The 16,164-nt window shown below is 34.3% G+C and overlaps 1 protein-coding gene and 1 pseudogene across 1 annotated transcript; both read right to left on the reverse strand.

The window, feature by feature from the left end:
* Nucleotides 1-2,531: 2,531 nt before the first annotated feature.
* LOC128127950 (uncharacterized) lies at nt 2,532-3,845 on the reverse strand. The gene is made up of 2 exons (XM_052766700.1): nt 3,828-3,845; nt 2,532-3,017 (listed from the first exon to the last, which is right to left on the reverse strand). Exons 1-2 carry the CDS (start codon nt 3,843-3,845, stop codon nt 2,532-2,534), a joined length of 504 nt encoding a protein of 167 aa, XP_052622660.1.
* Nucleotides 3,846-15,274: 11,429 nt separating this feature from the next.
* On the reverse strand, nt 15,275-15,370 carry LOC111893276 (small nucleolar RNA R71; annotated as a pseudogene).
* Between the last annotated feature and the right edge of the window lie 794 nt (nt 15,371-16,164).

The following is a 16,164-nucleotide window of genomic DNA, read 5'->3' on the forward strand; positions in this document are numbered from 1 at the left end:
TTATGCTTCGTTTCAAAATCTAAAGCTTAGATTGAGAAATTTTAATAAATTTAGTCAAAGGATACATAGTGCGTTCTTAAATTTCGATTATGATTACGACATTCATCTTCATAGTTCGAATTTTGAGAGCGTAGCACATAAAAAATTATGGCAGAAGATTGATAAAGTATCAAATCTTTATGTAAGATGTTATGTATCGTATTCCATACGCTTCGGGTATAGGATTGAATGCAAATGCTATAGTATTTGACCATTCTAAAATTTTCCAAATGTCTAGCGCATTTAGAGGGAAAAAGGACAAGAATCGGTTTTGACTAGGATAATTAAACAACTATCAAAGGACAATCCAAAGTTCGCCGAGGATTGGTCGCTTGTGAGTAGTTGGAAGTATAGTATTGGATGGAGTATATCGACATTATTATGAATAGATAAGATTCTATTAAGAATAAGTTGTCATATGGTAAGTATGGAAAGGTTTCCATATTGGGAGTTAGATATTGAGAATCTATGTCTAGATTAGAAACTTTATGCAAATGGATGTTCAAAGAAATGTACTTTGAGTGAGAGACATCACATCTATGGAATTGTCTTGTAACAAACTCCGATAGAGGACTTTGTAATTTCATTGGCAATAGTCATTGTGACTTTAGTGCAGTGACATTACGAAAGGATCATTGCATAAAATGTTAGAATCTAACATATTCTATAAGTGGCAAGAATTTGATATTCTTACACTTGTGATAAGGATTGGGACTTGTGGAATGAGTATTGGAAATGTGTTCATTTGATCTATTTCACAAAATAAGAACCATAGGTAAACATTGTGTGCATGCTGAGAGCATGGGACAAGTGTTATAATTCAAGTAAGAAGTTGATTACCCGAAACAACAAATAATGAGTAATCGATATGGTGATAAATAAAAGGTGTTTTATTTATACTCAAAGGTTTGAGGCCATATGGGATTAATATTATTCTTGTGTTTCACTTTGCATGTATTGACTTCCTGAATAATTTAATTGGTTAAGAACAGTCAAATTATTCAAACGGTCCACAGTCGTTCATATGTTGGAAGTAGGTATGAATGAAGATTGTCGTGAATTGGTGTGTGGATTGTCTAAAGAGCATTAGAAATAAGCAAGTGGTTGTTGCAACGTTCATGAGTGCTTATGAATATGATTTGAGCATTGGATTAAACCCACGCTCACTTGGATCACTTCATGGATTTTATCACGAGTGATTGGTAAGACGATAACATCTTATATTCTTGAAACTGAGATGTGTGAGTTGTATCTTACGAGTCGGTTGCATATTGATGATATGTAAATGCCCCAATAACTTGGTGTTATAAAACATATTGTTGTGTGTGATTCGGTGAGTGAGTGCAAGCAAGCATTGAATCAAAGTTTATCCGTTCCTTTTATCCAAAGTAGAATAAAAGTGATATCTTTGGGCCCCTTGATGATTTAGTGATGACAAACTTAAATGCTCGGCCGGGCTAGGGCTAATTTGATTTGTTCAAATAGTCAGTCATCATAAATCGGAAATCGAGAAATAGTACAGAAAGAATGACTTGAAATCATGTCTTATACGATATCTAGAATGGAGGAATATATGATCCCTTATCTAAAGGACACGCGTATCTGATAGGATCAGAGTTGACAACGGCTTTGGAAAGCTACGATTGCAGATCAGGATCTGAAGTCATACGTCGAATAGTTATTAGACTTATCCAAGTGGGAGACTGTTGGATTAGTGTCTAAGTCCATAACTATTTTGGTATGTACTTGACCCGATGGTGCATGGTCCTTTTGGGTTGCCTTCACCAAAGCAAGTTGATAGGATGAATTATGGAGAGAAAGGATTAAATATGATTTATTAATATATTATGAGAATAATATATTAAAGGAGAAATCATATTGTTTAATTAATATTAGTCAAGAATTAATTGATAATTAATTTTGTGGCTAAAAGAGATTAATTAAACTTAAGGGACTGGAATTGTAATTATAAGATAATTGCAATTGGGCTATGGATTACTTTATATTATAAGGTTGGACGAATTCCATGGGGAAACCCATTGGAAATCGTCCAAGGCCTTTAAGAAAGGAATCCATGGGCTGCTTAGGGCTTAAGCAGTCAGATTAGGGTTTCCTAGTTTAAATCCCTAATAGCCTACATGTATATATAGCACCCTTAAGCCCCAAAAATGTGGACAAGCTTTCTTCTAGGGTTTTGGATGATTTTGGGCAGCCTCCTTCCCTTTTCCTCTTCATCCTCTTGCTCTTGGTGTTTGTGAACCATTAGATGAGTGACATTTGTGACTCTAAGCTTTCTAAAGTCATTACAATAAGGAACTGTGATTGTTACTGCTACATAACAATCAAGGTAATATATTAAACCCATTATTATGTTAATATTGATTATCATATGCTAGAATTAGGGTTTATAGTCTTGGATAAATTGCATGTACAATAGAGAAACGTAGATCCAAGCATTAGGGTTTGTATGAGCACATAGGATGTTCTTATGATCAAAACCCATCATCAATATCACGTTGAGTAGGTTTGCATAAATATTCTTCGTGAAAAATCTCGTACACACTTGCAAAAAACCAATCTACACATTCAACTGCGGTCCTCTCGGATACTTTCAAGTATTCGTCAGATGCATCAAATGCTATACCGTATCCTAAATACCTAAGAGCAGCCGCACATTTTTGTATACTACTAAAACTCATTCTTCCTCTAGCGTCGGGTTTTTGTTTGAAAAAATCATAACAAGATTCTAAAGCATTACTAATACGTAAAAATATAGCCTTATTCAGACGGCAACGACATTCGAATGATTCGTCATTATAAAGACAATTATCGGCAAAGTAATCACGTACCAATAAGTCGTGTGCGGCTTGGCGATTACGATTAACGACCGCCCTTGTACGACCAGCATTCAAACTTTCTTCGTCGTGAATGTGTTGCATAACATTGAAGAATGTTTCGATGAATTCTACGTCGTCATCCTAGTCAAAAGTTTTTTAAAATTCCATATGGTTTGTGGAATCCATGTATATGTGTTTTGTGGTTTTAGAGAATGAATGTGTTGTGAGAGAATGAAGGTGTGTTTTGGTGAAAATAGAATGGTTTATTTATTTGTGTATTGAATTGAGTTTGAAAAAAAAGGCCAAATGGCCGTTTAACGGTCAACAAATAAATAGCCAATCGTCGATTCCGTTTACATTGGTCGTCGGGAACACGAAAGACAACGACCACGCTCGACCACGGAATGTCGGGGTGGTGTGCACAAACTTTTTTCGTGGTCAACTGGACCACGAATCGTGTCGTGATATGTATACAACAAGGCCTAAGCGTCCTATCCATGAATCACAAAGAATTAGAGATAACAGACCTGTAACAACATGGTTGGGAGGTTAGGGAGCAAGGTTAGTCATAAAATATAGACAAAATTGCAAAAATGGTCCCTGTGATATATATATATATATATATATATATATATATATATATATATATATATATTTGGGGTTTTAGTCCAAACCTCGATTTTTTTGGATTTGTGGTCCTTTTGAGCTGGTTTACATGCAGTTTTGGTCCCTGTCCAAACTAAAAAGACTATTATACCCTTAATGAATTTAGTTTTCATTTTTCTTTTATTTTTTAAAACTATTATTATTATTAAATATAAAATAGGCCCACCTCTCTCTCTCTCTCTCTCTCTCTCTCCTAGACGCGAGATAGTAATTCCAATCGATAACATAAGAAAGATTAATTTCAGATTCACATGTTACAACCAAATTCTGGAAAACGAAGGATACCATAGCAGTAGTCGACATTGATCGATGTGTATTGCTCACCTGTTGGCAGTTCCTCCTAAGGCCACTATATCATTGAGAAGGCTAATCATGAACGAGGCAGTGATAGGGAATGCTCGAGGCGGTAACGAAAGCAGCAAGTGCTGCTTAAGAAACTCCTTCGCTTCTTCTATCTCAGAAGGAAGGTGCGATGGTGGGGAATCAAAAGGGGGTTACTGCCTTCGATGTTTGCTCCGGGGAAACACACACTTCGGTGGTGGGTTTAGGCCAGGGAACAAAGAAGAAATGAAGGATGAAAGGGGGAAAGGAAGCAACGATCGCAACAGTCTTCATGGGCGAGTTCAGTGACTATAATCGACGCGTAAAAGGGTGGAGCAACAAGGGGCTGTTGCCTCAAAGTCTCGCCGGAATTGGCCATCACCCCTGACAGTTGATGACAGGAAACGAAGGAGAAGACTGGTGAAGTAGAAGAGGCAACTGCCTCCTGTTCACTCACTCGAAAACAACCTCTCACTGGGGTTGTTCTTCGTCTTGATTGCAACAACAAAATTGAACAAAAAGAAGGGTGTTTGGAGCTGGTTTATCTCATCAAAGCTTTGAGTGTGAAGAAGGCGAAATGGGTTCGAGATTTGGGTGATTGATTTGGGTTCTTATTTTGGTTTGCAATTTCGATTTTCATCAGAACAATGGTGGTTTCAAGGTTTGATTTGGGGGGGGGGGGGGGGAAACGATCGTCAAAGGTGGGTGTTGGAGAGAGAGAGAGAGAGAGAGAGAGAGAGAGAGAGAGAGAGAGAGAGAGAGAGAGAGAGCCCTATTTTATTATTAATAAAACATTAAATTAAATAGAAAAAAATATAAAAAATATATCAAGAGGGCAATTTAGTCATTTCAATTTTCGGAGGGATCATTTTCACATACAAAATAGTCCAAAAGAACCACCAATCCAAAAAAGTCGAGGTTTTGACTAAAACCCCAACAATAAGCATACCACAGGGACCATTTTTGCAATTTTGTCTAAAATATAATACCAAAACCTTGATACATAATTAAAAAGGTAATGGGTTAAAAAAAAACTAAATTGCCATGAAATTGAGAAACCCCATATACAATTATAAAAATTCCTAAAACTTAACAAAGATTCATTCATAAACTACGTTTAATACAGAAACGCTACCCAACATAAAGTTATTCTATTAAAAGAATAAATTCAGTAAGAATACTATAACAGGTAGGTTTACTGACAGTTTAAGTACTTACATAGATCCAAGTAGAAGAATGCATACTATTGATTCTAGCAACAGATTCAACGTTTGAATCTGTTGATTGAATCTACGAAATCTGATGATCATAGTCTTTGGTCTCGCAATGTTTGATTTTGCAGGAACTAGGCAAATAGATATAGGAATAAATTTCATGGAAATTACAGATCACGAAATGCTTGATTTCGCAGGAAGTAGGGATAGACAGAGAATCCTTACTTTCAATTGCCCAAGGAGAAACTCTTGGTTTGCTGTAGGCTTCGATCCATTGAGAGCCAGTGGAGTTTAAGGTTTCGCTGTCTGTAAGTTTTTATTTCCCATTTTACTCTCCCCTAATAAACTTTAATATTTTATTCGAAACATGTTTATAACCTATGAAAACAAGGTTACAAAATTAATTTATTAAACTTTTATAGTATAAAGTCAGAATTATTAATCAATTATAGTATTTTAAATAAATTATTAAATAGAAGATGTTTTTTAGTTATATAAAATTATAATTGTTGGTTTAAATAATTACGTGAAATTATATCACCTTATAATTTGGATTAATTTTATTTAAGTTTTATTATAATGTTATCAATTTAATGTAATTAGAATAAAAATTTGAAATTTAAAATTTGAAATGAAAAATTATATCCAATGATCCATGATGTAATCCTGGATGTGAAGAATAAAATAAAATTTTCATTTTTCTTGCTTGATTTACAATTTTCTTAAGATTATATTTTATATATTTATATTCCATACATTTAACTAGTAAAAAAATCAAAAGAGGTTTGGGTCATGAAGTGGAAAAGAAAGAAGTAGCATGGAAAGGAGGTGTGGTGGAAGTGGAAAGATTTTTTATTTCAAAATTTTGGTATTAAGATGGATTTGATTTTAAGCCTTCTCTTTTCTTTGCTTTATAGAATTTATCTTTATATCTATTAGTGGAGTCTGAATTTAGGATTTGACAATTATTGATGGAATTCTTTTCTTTTTTCTTGATGTGACAGAATTCTTTATTTATTTCAATAATTTCTTTCAAATATGAGGAAATTGACTATATTTTACTTTGATGTGGAAACGTAACAAAACCTTTATTATCTTTATAATATTGTACTTTATCCTGATCATATTTTATTATCATATTTTATTTATAAATTATAAAAATTTCTAAAGAAAATCAGAAAAATAATCGAAAATTATTACGAATAGTGTCCTTTAATGATTAACAAGTATGGAAACATTCGCTCATATAAAATGGGTTAACCTCCCCATTGCGTATTTGACAAGTGGCATGAAATTAATTAGGAAACATAATAAGATGACACATTACAAAAAAAAAAGAATAAAACTATTTTTTTATTAGAATATGGATTTTTTATTTTACCGAGTTTTATTATTATTATTATTATTATTATTATTATTATTATTATTATTATTATTATTATTTTAGTCAAAACTGTGTTTTTGAAAGAAATATTTACTTGACATATATAGTTCTAAAAATGTTTATTAAGTGTAGTTTCAAATTTTTAATAATTTTTAAAGGGAAAATGATTTATAAGGATAAATATGTTTCAAAATCGTTAAAAAAAATCATTTAAGTTTGGTTTGTTCAAAAGACACCATCCAAGTAAGACCTTTGTATAAAAACACCAAAACATTACATATTTTGTTCAAATCTCACCTTAAGGTAACCGACTCTTTCACATGAGCAAATGAGTTATGCATATTTAGGTGGTAAGTTGACAAATCTACTCAACAAATAAAAAATCCATTTACGGCACAATCTCACAACTAATGCATATGGCTTATGTTGATCGAAATCTTCAACTTTCATGGCTTCTCTATGTAAACCACTAAACTCCAACTCAAGCTTATTCATTTCCAACACAAAGAGTAAAATTGATCATGCAAATCTTTGTTACTATGGGTACCCTTCTCAAGTGTGGACTTGATGGTGCCTTCTATTTCTCTAGCAAGGTTTTGTTATGGTGCCTTCTATTTTGCCCACGATGGGGCATTGTTATTATTGGCTTCCTTTGTGTCTACATTAGTGGAGCCCAATGACAATGTAGGTGATTTTAGTTTCATCAGACATTTTATGTAATTGGAACTGACATGTGCACTAAGGGGCTTATCATTTGTACTCTATATTATATGTTTGGAGAATGCAGAGTGCGTGCATATATAAGATCGAATTATAATCTGATATGTCAGAAAGGTGGGGGTCAAGGGGGTCGCACCCCCTTGCAGGGTTCTAGGGGCAGCACCCTAGTGGGTTCTAAGGGGCAGAGCCCCTGACAACAGTCCCTAATTTGATAAATCTTATCAATTTTGGTAACCATTGATTATGTCATTAAATTTGTGATTCTCCTATCTAATTTAGATCTAATTTAGAAGACGGAAACCCTAATCTATCTAGGATAAATACGACTCCTTAATTGAGCCGTAAGATACCCTTATGAGTTCTCCTTCTATACAAACTCAGAACTCTCTGGCGATTTGGCTTGTGTTTCAGTACCTAGATACGCAAGTATCCTTTTGGATTATCCTAGACTAGATTTCCTGTAACCCAGACATAAGGTGAAAATATCAGTTCGAAAAGTGAAGTTACATGATCCAAGAGAAATCCGATTATCCACCATCACCCTACTGAAATGCCCTCTAACATTTTCCACCCGCCATAATGGTTCGACTGATTGAAGAAGACATGTCAAGTGTCCATACAAATATGTATTATCCAGATAATGTAGCAACATCCATTATGGTTAATTTGTAAAAATGCATATATCTGAAGGAGGACATAAAAGAATGCATGAAAGGTAATATATCTCATATAAAAAATGGTTAATGCCATAAAAATCCTTAAGTTTTGAGGTTTTTGTTAGTTTTGCACAAAGTTAGATTTTATGTCCGTTTTTACCCTCATATTTTCCAAAAAAATGTTCGTTTTTACCCTTTTACAAGTGGTAATTATAGGTTTTCAGGTTACCATAATATTAACTTCGCAAAAAAAAAAACCCTTAAATTTGTAGTATTTTTCTAAATGTTTTTACCCTTAAGTTTATAACTTTTTTTATGCTTTTAACCCAAGTTTTTTTTTTTTTTTTTTTTTTTTTTTTTTTCATATTATACCTATTTATATAGAAAAATCGTATTTTTATACAAAAAAGGTTTAATTAAATATTATATTTATATTATTTTTTAAATATTATACCATTTAAAATAAAAAAAATAATAATATGTTTTTAGAACTATAAATATGTATTTTTATGTATTTAAAAATACATATATCGTAACGTCTTGATATATAGGTATTTCCTTTTATACCCTTGGTATGTAAAATTGATTGCAAATTGATCCCTTGTAGTATATTAAAGGAAACATGTTTCATCACGTATGCTGGGCGTACTTCTCATATGTTGGGTGTACGTGGCCTGGACCAAAAACTTAATATTTAGGGTTTGTACACTATTTAAACAACTTTATAGCCTCAATACCCTTTCATTCATCAACCTCCATCCCTCATATCAACCCTTTCAAACCCTAATCCATTTTGAGAGCATTCTTAAGCCATTAATGTGTATTTTGGTGTTCTTAGAGGAAGAAGAAGGAAAGGAAAGCATTTTGGATCATGAAACACGTCATCATTTTGCACCAATTGGTGGTAAAAAGCTTTAGTCTTGATGAAGTTTTGATTAGATACTTCCCACTTAGAAAACGTTTAATGTTTTCGTCTTCAGGCAACAAGTGCTCCTTTTGTAACAATGTGTTGAGATGCACAAGTTGCATTTTCATTAGCTCTCTATCAGTGATTGTTTGTTCCCTTTGTTGATCTACGTCGAGTTTTTTTCATGACTTCAACTTTAGTATCTCTACTAAGTCTCATTACACGGAGTTCTTCAACAATTTCATTAAAAACCTTACATTTTCCTTTTCTTTTAGCCGCATCTCTACCCGTTGGATGTTGAGTTGTTGTATCACCACTAATTGGCGTCTCGGAGTTGGAAACCTTACCTTTTCCTTTTCGTTTTCAATATCTTTCTTGCTCATTCCACTTCTTTTCTGATAATATGCTTCCTGATAGGCACCAACCCACTTTTGGACATTTTCGCTAAGCCTTTTACATCGACCTCTGATTTGATCTTCATTTTTGTTACCAATCTTTCCTGGATTTTTAGCTTGAGCTTCGGCATATAGTTCAATTAATCGTGCCCACAATGATACTTTTTTTTTTTTTTTTTTTTTTTGGTTTTTGCCACGAGTCTTGTTTTGACTAGCAATACACCAAGATGGCATTGAAGCGATATCTTCATCAACATCCCATTTATTGCCTCGTGGTTGTTTTTCAATGTTTTGTGAGGTTTAAAAATTGTCAGAGGCTTGATTGGCATTTGAAAAGAATTGAGAGTTTTCATAATATTGAGTATTTGAATGTTCTTAAGAGCAACTAAAATTCAAATTAAATGTATTTGGAAATGAAGGATCCATGGCAGAAAATACTAAATTGAAAGAGATAAAAAAAATAGGGAATCAAAATTGGATATGAAAATATGTCATTATTATAGTCTGTTTTTAGGGAAAAAATAAAATTTTTGATTATTTTTATGATTATTGTTTTTGTAGTACACATACCTAGAAGATAAGAATTATTATCTAGTTAGAAATAATTTTGTTTGGTTTTTAAAATTAAATTTTATTAAATATCATATATCTAATTTATTCATCGACATATTAGAAAAAGTAATAATAAAAAAATGGGCGAATGAACTCCACAATAAAGACATATTCGGTGGAATTGGAATGTAAATTCCGAATCCCATTGATCTTTGACTTGTAATGAAATCAAATAAGATGCGACTAAAAAAAATCAAAAACCAATCTTGAGACCAAACAATTAAAGTAGAGAGGTAAAAAACGGTCGTATAAATATACGCAACGAAATGTAGAAATAAACTATAAAAATAAAAAAGTATTTCTGTCGAGATGCAAAAATTAATACCCTCTGGTACGCCCAGCGTACTAGGTGACTCCACTTAAAGATCACGCACATGAGTACGCTAAGCCAGGGCCGACCAAGAGCCGGGCGAACTGAGCCACTGCCCAGGGCAACAATATTGGACAGGGCATCATATTTTTTCCAACTCTTAAAGATATATGTCACTCAGCCCATAATATCATCCATAAAAGTAGTCCAACAGGAAGGGTATGCGATCCGAAAAGTGAAACTAGAAAGAAGCGGCAGTATTCCTCGACTAGCTAAAATACTCACGCCTCTTTGAAGAAGACGAGGAGACTAACCGACTGGGAGAACTATCGAGGAGTTGTTGAAGTTTTCTGAATCTATCTTTTATATACCGAGGAGTCAGGGATCCAACATTTTCTTCCAAGCAAAAGACACACATGCTAATTTCATGTTATTTCTTTCATAAAGAGGGGAGGTATTTTGATGCTTTCTTTCATAAGAGGGGAGGTATTCTGATTCTTTCTTTGGGTTTTCAAACTATGGGTCAAGGATTAGGTTTGTTTTTTACACTTTTTTTTTTTGCAAACAACACCGAAAGTCGCCTCTTTTTTGTTTCTTTGCTTAATTTTCTGGCTGATATATGTGTTTCAGTTTTCAGTTATCAGAAATAAGTTTACTTCGGTCAAGCTTTGTCCTCGAATCTCGTTATTCTTTCAGACTTTTGCCCATCTTTCTAGAGTTTTATTGTTTTAGCATAAATGATTACTCAAAAATTGTTAAATTGCATTCTAAATTTTATGGCGAGAGCCAAAGAAAGGGAGAATTTTCCTTTTTTTTTTCTTGAAAATTAAAGGTCGAACCTCCTAAGTTCTTCAAGTTGGATTTTTTTCCTTTGCTTGTATGTCGAATTTACCCAATGAGAATATTAGCAAGCTTGCCCTTTGGTTGGAAGAACGAAGCTGCCCTTTTGTGTTAATCCAACTTTTTTTTTTTTGGCTTTCACTTTGTATCTCACTTTAATGATGTGGTGGTGCTGATTAATTTATTGATATTCCTTATAGATTTTTGATAAACTGATTCACAATTCAAATAATTTATTGATATTCACTTTTGCTCTATCTCGCTTTGCTTCAGTTTAATGACGTGGTGGTGCTAATTAATTTATTGATATTCCTTATATATTTTTGATAATCTGATTCACAATTCTAATAATTTGTTGATAATTGAAATAATCAAAAAATGACATTACAACAAAAGTGAAATTATGTTATACATGTTAAAGTCTAGTAGTTTGCTAAAAAGATTAGTAAACTACATTGACTTTTTGGGACTTTAAGATGGAATTATGTTTGATTTTCAATCAGAATATTATAAAAAAGCACAACATTTGCATTTATATAATTGCATAAATGCATATTAGAATTATCTTCTTGTTTGATATATCTTTGAAATAGAATTTTTGTTTATGATTTTGTTAAATGGCATACTGGGAGCATTTATGAAATTAGACAAATGCAAATGATATCAAACTGAAGATTCTATGTTTGAAATGGAATACTTAAAATGGTTGAACACTATCTTTGAAATGGAATTATTATTTCTAAACTGAAGATTCTATGTATTTTGCTTTAGTATGTTTTAATCTTTTTTTTTTATTGATAGTGTATTTTGCTCTTGTAGATTTGATTTTAAAATGGTTGAACACTAACTTTCAAATGGAACTATTATCTATAAAGTGAAGATTCTAAGTATTAAGCTTTAGTATGTTTTAAGCTTTCTTTTTATTGGCATTTTAGTTGCTTCTCCTCATTATGGATTTTTTGGACAAGTATATGCATTTTAAATAAATTTGTAAGTAATTCATATCATTATATCATGCATGTATTAGTTTTTAAACATGGGGCATCATTGTTGCTGATCCCTGGTGCGTGCTAAATTTAACTATGCTGTGGATCTTCGATGGCACAAAGTGTAGCAAGGAGATTGCCGACCTTCCCAGCAAAATATTGTGCTCTTCTGGAAACCGGATCACAGAGAATTTAATTGTTCTTGTGATTCGGTCCCTTTCATCGTGACTGGATATCGCTAAGGGGAGTCGAATTGTACCAAATGGCCATAAACTGTGTCCGGTGTACCCTACCAATATGTTGGGGGCTGTAGCCCCTCTCATAAGTCTATTTTATGAATGTGTTAAATTGTCATAATTATGTTGAATTGATGTGTAATTGTCCAAGAATGAAACTACTTTGATGAGTTGTTGAACTTCATATGCATGTCAATATATCGTACTAAAAGTGGGCGGAACCTGCAAGTAAAACGAATTGCTCAAGGAATAAAGAAATGTTGCCGGGAAAGTTGACCACTCTTCACTGTTTTAATCATATCTCAAGTCCTGGAGCTCCGATTGACATGACTAAAGAAGTTCTGGAAACTAGACAAGATTTTCTACAACTTTCGTGTTTTGTGTTTCGGCTAGTTATGTCGTTTTGACCACCAAAACTTGCACGGAAGATGAAGGACGCCTTCAGGCGTCTAAGACGTCCCCTAGGACGTCCAGGTCAAACGGTCAGCATTTGGTCGTTAATTCAAGCAGAAAAGGAGGAACCCCCATCGGCGTCTTTCATGGCGTCTAAGACGTCCCCTAGGACGTCCGGGCGTTTTAGGGACGTTTCGTGTTGGAACGGTGTGTTTCGGAAAGTTTAGAAAACAAGGAGTAGCGTCCTAGAACGCGTCTAAGACGTCCCCTAAGACGTTTGATATTTTTGGCCAATTTTCAGTGTATTTCAAGGACAATAGATGGCATGCAAGGACGTACAAAGAACACATGGGCGTTATACACAACGTCTAAGATGTCTCCTAGGACATCCAACGTCCCACATCGGTCAATTTCATTTTTTTTGTCTCACACTATAAATTGGGACTTGTGCATTCGTTTTTAGGGTTCCCACCTGCGATTTTCAGAGTTTTCCCTACGTTTTTAAGGCTTCTAAAACCCTTGGAAACATTTGAAAACACAAATCCATTCCATTTCAATCCGGATTCAAGGCAAGATTCGATTCAATTCATCATGAAGCAACATTTGAAGATCATTCAATCAGAGATTCTCATCAATTTTAATAACTTTCAGAAACGATTACTTCTTCACAAGGTTTATTTGTTCCATATTTTGATAATCATTAGGTTACAATTGTTGGATGATTTTAAGTTTTTGTGTGAATTCTATTATGCATTTCAATCATTCCATCAAAGTTATTGTTTTTATGAATTTAATGGAAGGCTAAACCGTTAGGGTTACTTCCGGGGATGTTTATGACTTTTGGATGAACACACTTGATTATTACTTGATTCTAATTAATTCCAATTGTTATTTTATGCTTCACATGATGATCTTTTGGTAATAACAGTTGAAATTGGGTTGTATGAAGTTGTTTGATGTCATAATTAAGATAGTTTATTGCCAATTCATCATTTGTTCCAAATTCAATTAGTTTAGGAATAAAGACAAGTGATTGAATCAACATATATTATTCCAATTTATGATATTGAATGTCAATATGGTAATAGGTAGTTGTAAGACATTTTATTGCTAGTTCACTAATTGTACCCATTTCATTTAGACATAAATGAGTAAGACAATTAGTTGAATGAACATACTATGTACCCAAACTATGTGTTCCAAGTTAATAAACCCCGATAACATCTAAGTAATTGAATTAGGATTCTAGGGAAGAAAGTGTGTGAATCCAAATTGTCCATAACTGAACCGGGACTACTCTAGTTTTCTCATTGAGATTTTTATTTTTTTAATTGATAAATTTCCAAGCTTTTGTTTGAATTTTGTTTTAATCTTCTTTGTGACAATTGATAGTAATACTTTTCTTTTTATTGACTGTTTTGACACAAATTTTAACCACAAACTCCTTGTGGATTCGACCCGACTTACCATATCTACTTAGGTTAGTTGGTTTATTTTTGGTCGAGACAACGACCTCGATCAAAATTTGGCGCCGTTGCCAGGGAGATTGTGCGCTTGAGCTATTGTGTTTAAGTAGTTATAGCCTTTTACTTTCGTTTTAAATTCTCGTTTTCAGTTCACGTTTTGTTTTATTTGTGTTGTGCAGGCACACCGGTGAATGCATACGAGACATAGCGGACGCTCTTCACCGCTTTCATTTGATCCGGAAATCGAACGAACAGCTCGCTCAAATCGGGTCGCCAGAAGGAGCATCAACACTATGAGTGTAGATAATGTTGTTGTGGAAGATGTGGTCGAGGGGCGTGAGGATGCAGCCAACAATCCTCCACCACTAGTTCCACCACAAGCTCCTCAATTCCCAAACAACAACAATGGGAATAATGGGAATAACAACAATGCCGGTGCATCAATCATCCAACGAGTGCAACCACAACCAAATAGAAACAACCGTGGCCAAAATGGTGGGAATGGAGGAAATTGGGCACAAAATATAGGAGGCAATGTAGGAAACCACAACGGTGGTAATGTTAGAAATCAAAACCAAAATCCTAGAAATGTTGGTCCTCAATTCGGTAATGGTGGTAATGGTGGTAACGAGGATGACTGGTACTTTGATGATGGAAGTGACAACGGACTTGGTTGGAATCAGAACCACAACGGTGGTAACAGGCGAAATCAAGGCAATCAGGGTGGAAATTGGAACTACAAAAATAATTGGAACAACCAGAATTTCCCCAATGGTGGCAACAATGACTACAACGATGGATTCGGAAATCAAGGCTTTGGGAATCAATATCGAAGGAATCCAAATGGTGGATTCAATAATGCAAATGGAGGATACTACAACGAAGGTAACCAATTCCCTCATCTTTATTTTCCGCAGCCTAATAGACAATCTGTGGTGTCTCATTTTCAGCCGGGAGAGTATAATGATGCTTCACCTATACTCTTCGCGGAAGGAAATGAACATCATGTGGAAGTAAGACCACAACTAATTAGTGTCTTACCCGTCTTTAGAGGCCATAAAACTGATGATCCATACAATCACCTCTATGAGTTCCTTGCAATTGCTAACGTGAATACTCCGCGAGGAACTAATAGAGATTCATTTAGACTTCAGTTATTTCTGTTCACTTTAAAAGAAAAAGCTAAGTATTGGTTCACTTCTCTTGCCCCATGGTATTACTACTTGGGAGCAATTAAAAACTAAAATTTTGCAAGAGTTTTACCCTGCTAGTAAAACAACAGAAATAAGAAAAGCTACACAAGATTTTGCACAAAAACCCAATGAAGAATTTCATGATGCATTTGAACGCCTCAAGGAATTGTTGCGTTCATGTCCCCATCATGAATTTCCCCATTGGCAACTTGTACGTTTCTTTTATGATGGAGTCGATACTGCCAATCCAACCATGATTAATGCCTCGTCTGGCGGCACTATTATGATGCAAGATAGTGAAGACGCTTGGCGATTCTTGGAGTAGTTGAGCCATGGTTCAAAAACCAATTACTCAGCTAAGAAATGGGACAACCCAGTTTCATCGGCTGCTTCAGTTGGACTAGACAAAAACTGGAAAAATGAAGTCAAATCTGATATTAATTCTTTAAATAAAAAATTTGACTTACTACTCTCTAGTCTAGGCAAAGAGAAAGGTGTGTTTTTTTCGCAGGGACAGAAGATATGTGTAAGTTGTGGAGATTCAGAACACATTGCAGATGAGTGCATGAGAAGTCATGAGGAAATCAATCAAGTGAATGACTATGGTCAATTCCAAAATAATCCACGATCATTCAATAGGAACTACAACCAAGGCGGGAACTACAACAACAATGGGAATTTCAACAACAACAACCGTCAAGGGAATTACCAAAACCAGAATCAGCCAAAACAGTTCCAACAGTCCAACTTTAACCAAGGTGGAACATCAAAGAAGGAGGAAACAGATAGCAACAAGTTGGACAAAATCATGGAGTTTATAACTCAAACATACCAAAAAGCTGACACCAACTCCAAATCCATAGCTGCTATCGAGAAGCAGATTGCTCAACTGGCGGAGCAAATTGGGAAAAGAGAAGATGGCAAGTTTCCAAGCACCACAACAGCCAACCCATCTCACACCCAAAGACCTGGAAAAGAGCATCAAGTGA

Source organism: Lactuca sativa, chromosome 8, assembly GCF_002870075.4.
Source record: "Lactuca sativa cultivar Salinas chromosome 8, Lsat_Salinas_v11, whole genome shotgun sequence".
NCBI lineage: Eukaryota > Viridiplantae > Streptophyta > Magnoliopsida > Asterales > Asteraceae > Lactuca > Lactuca sativa.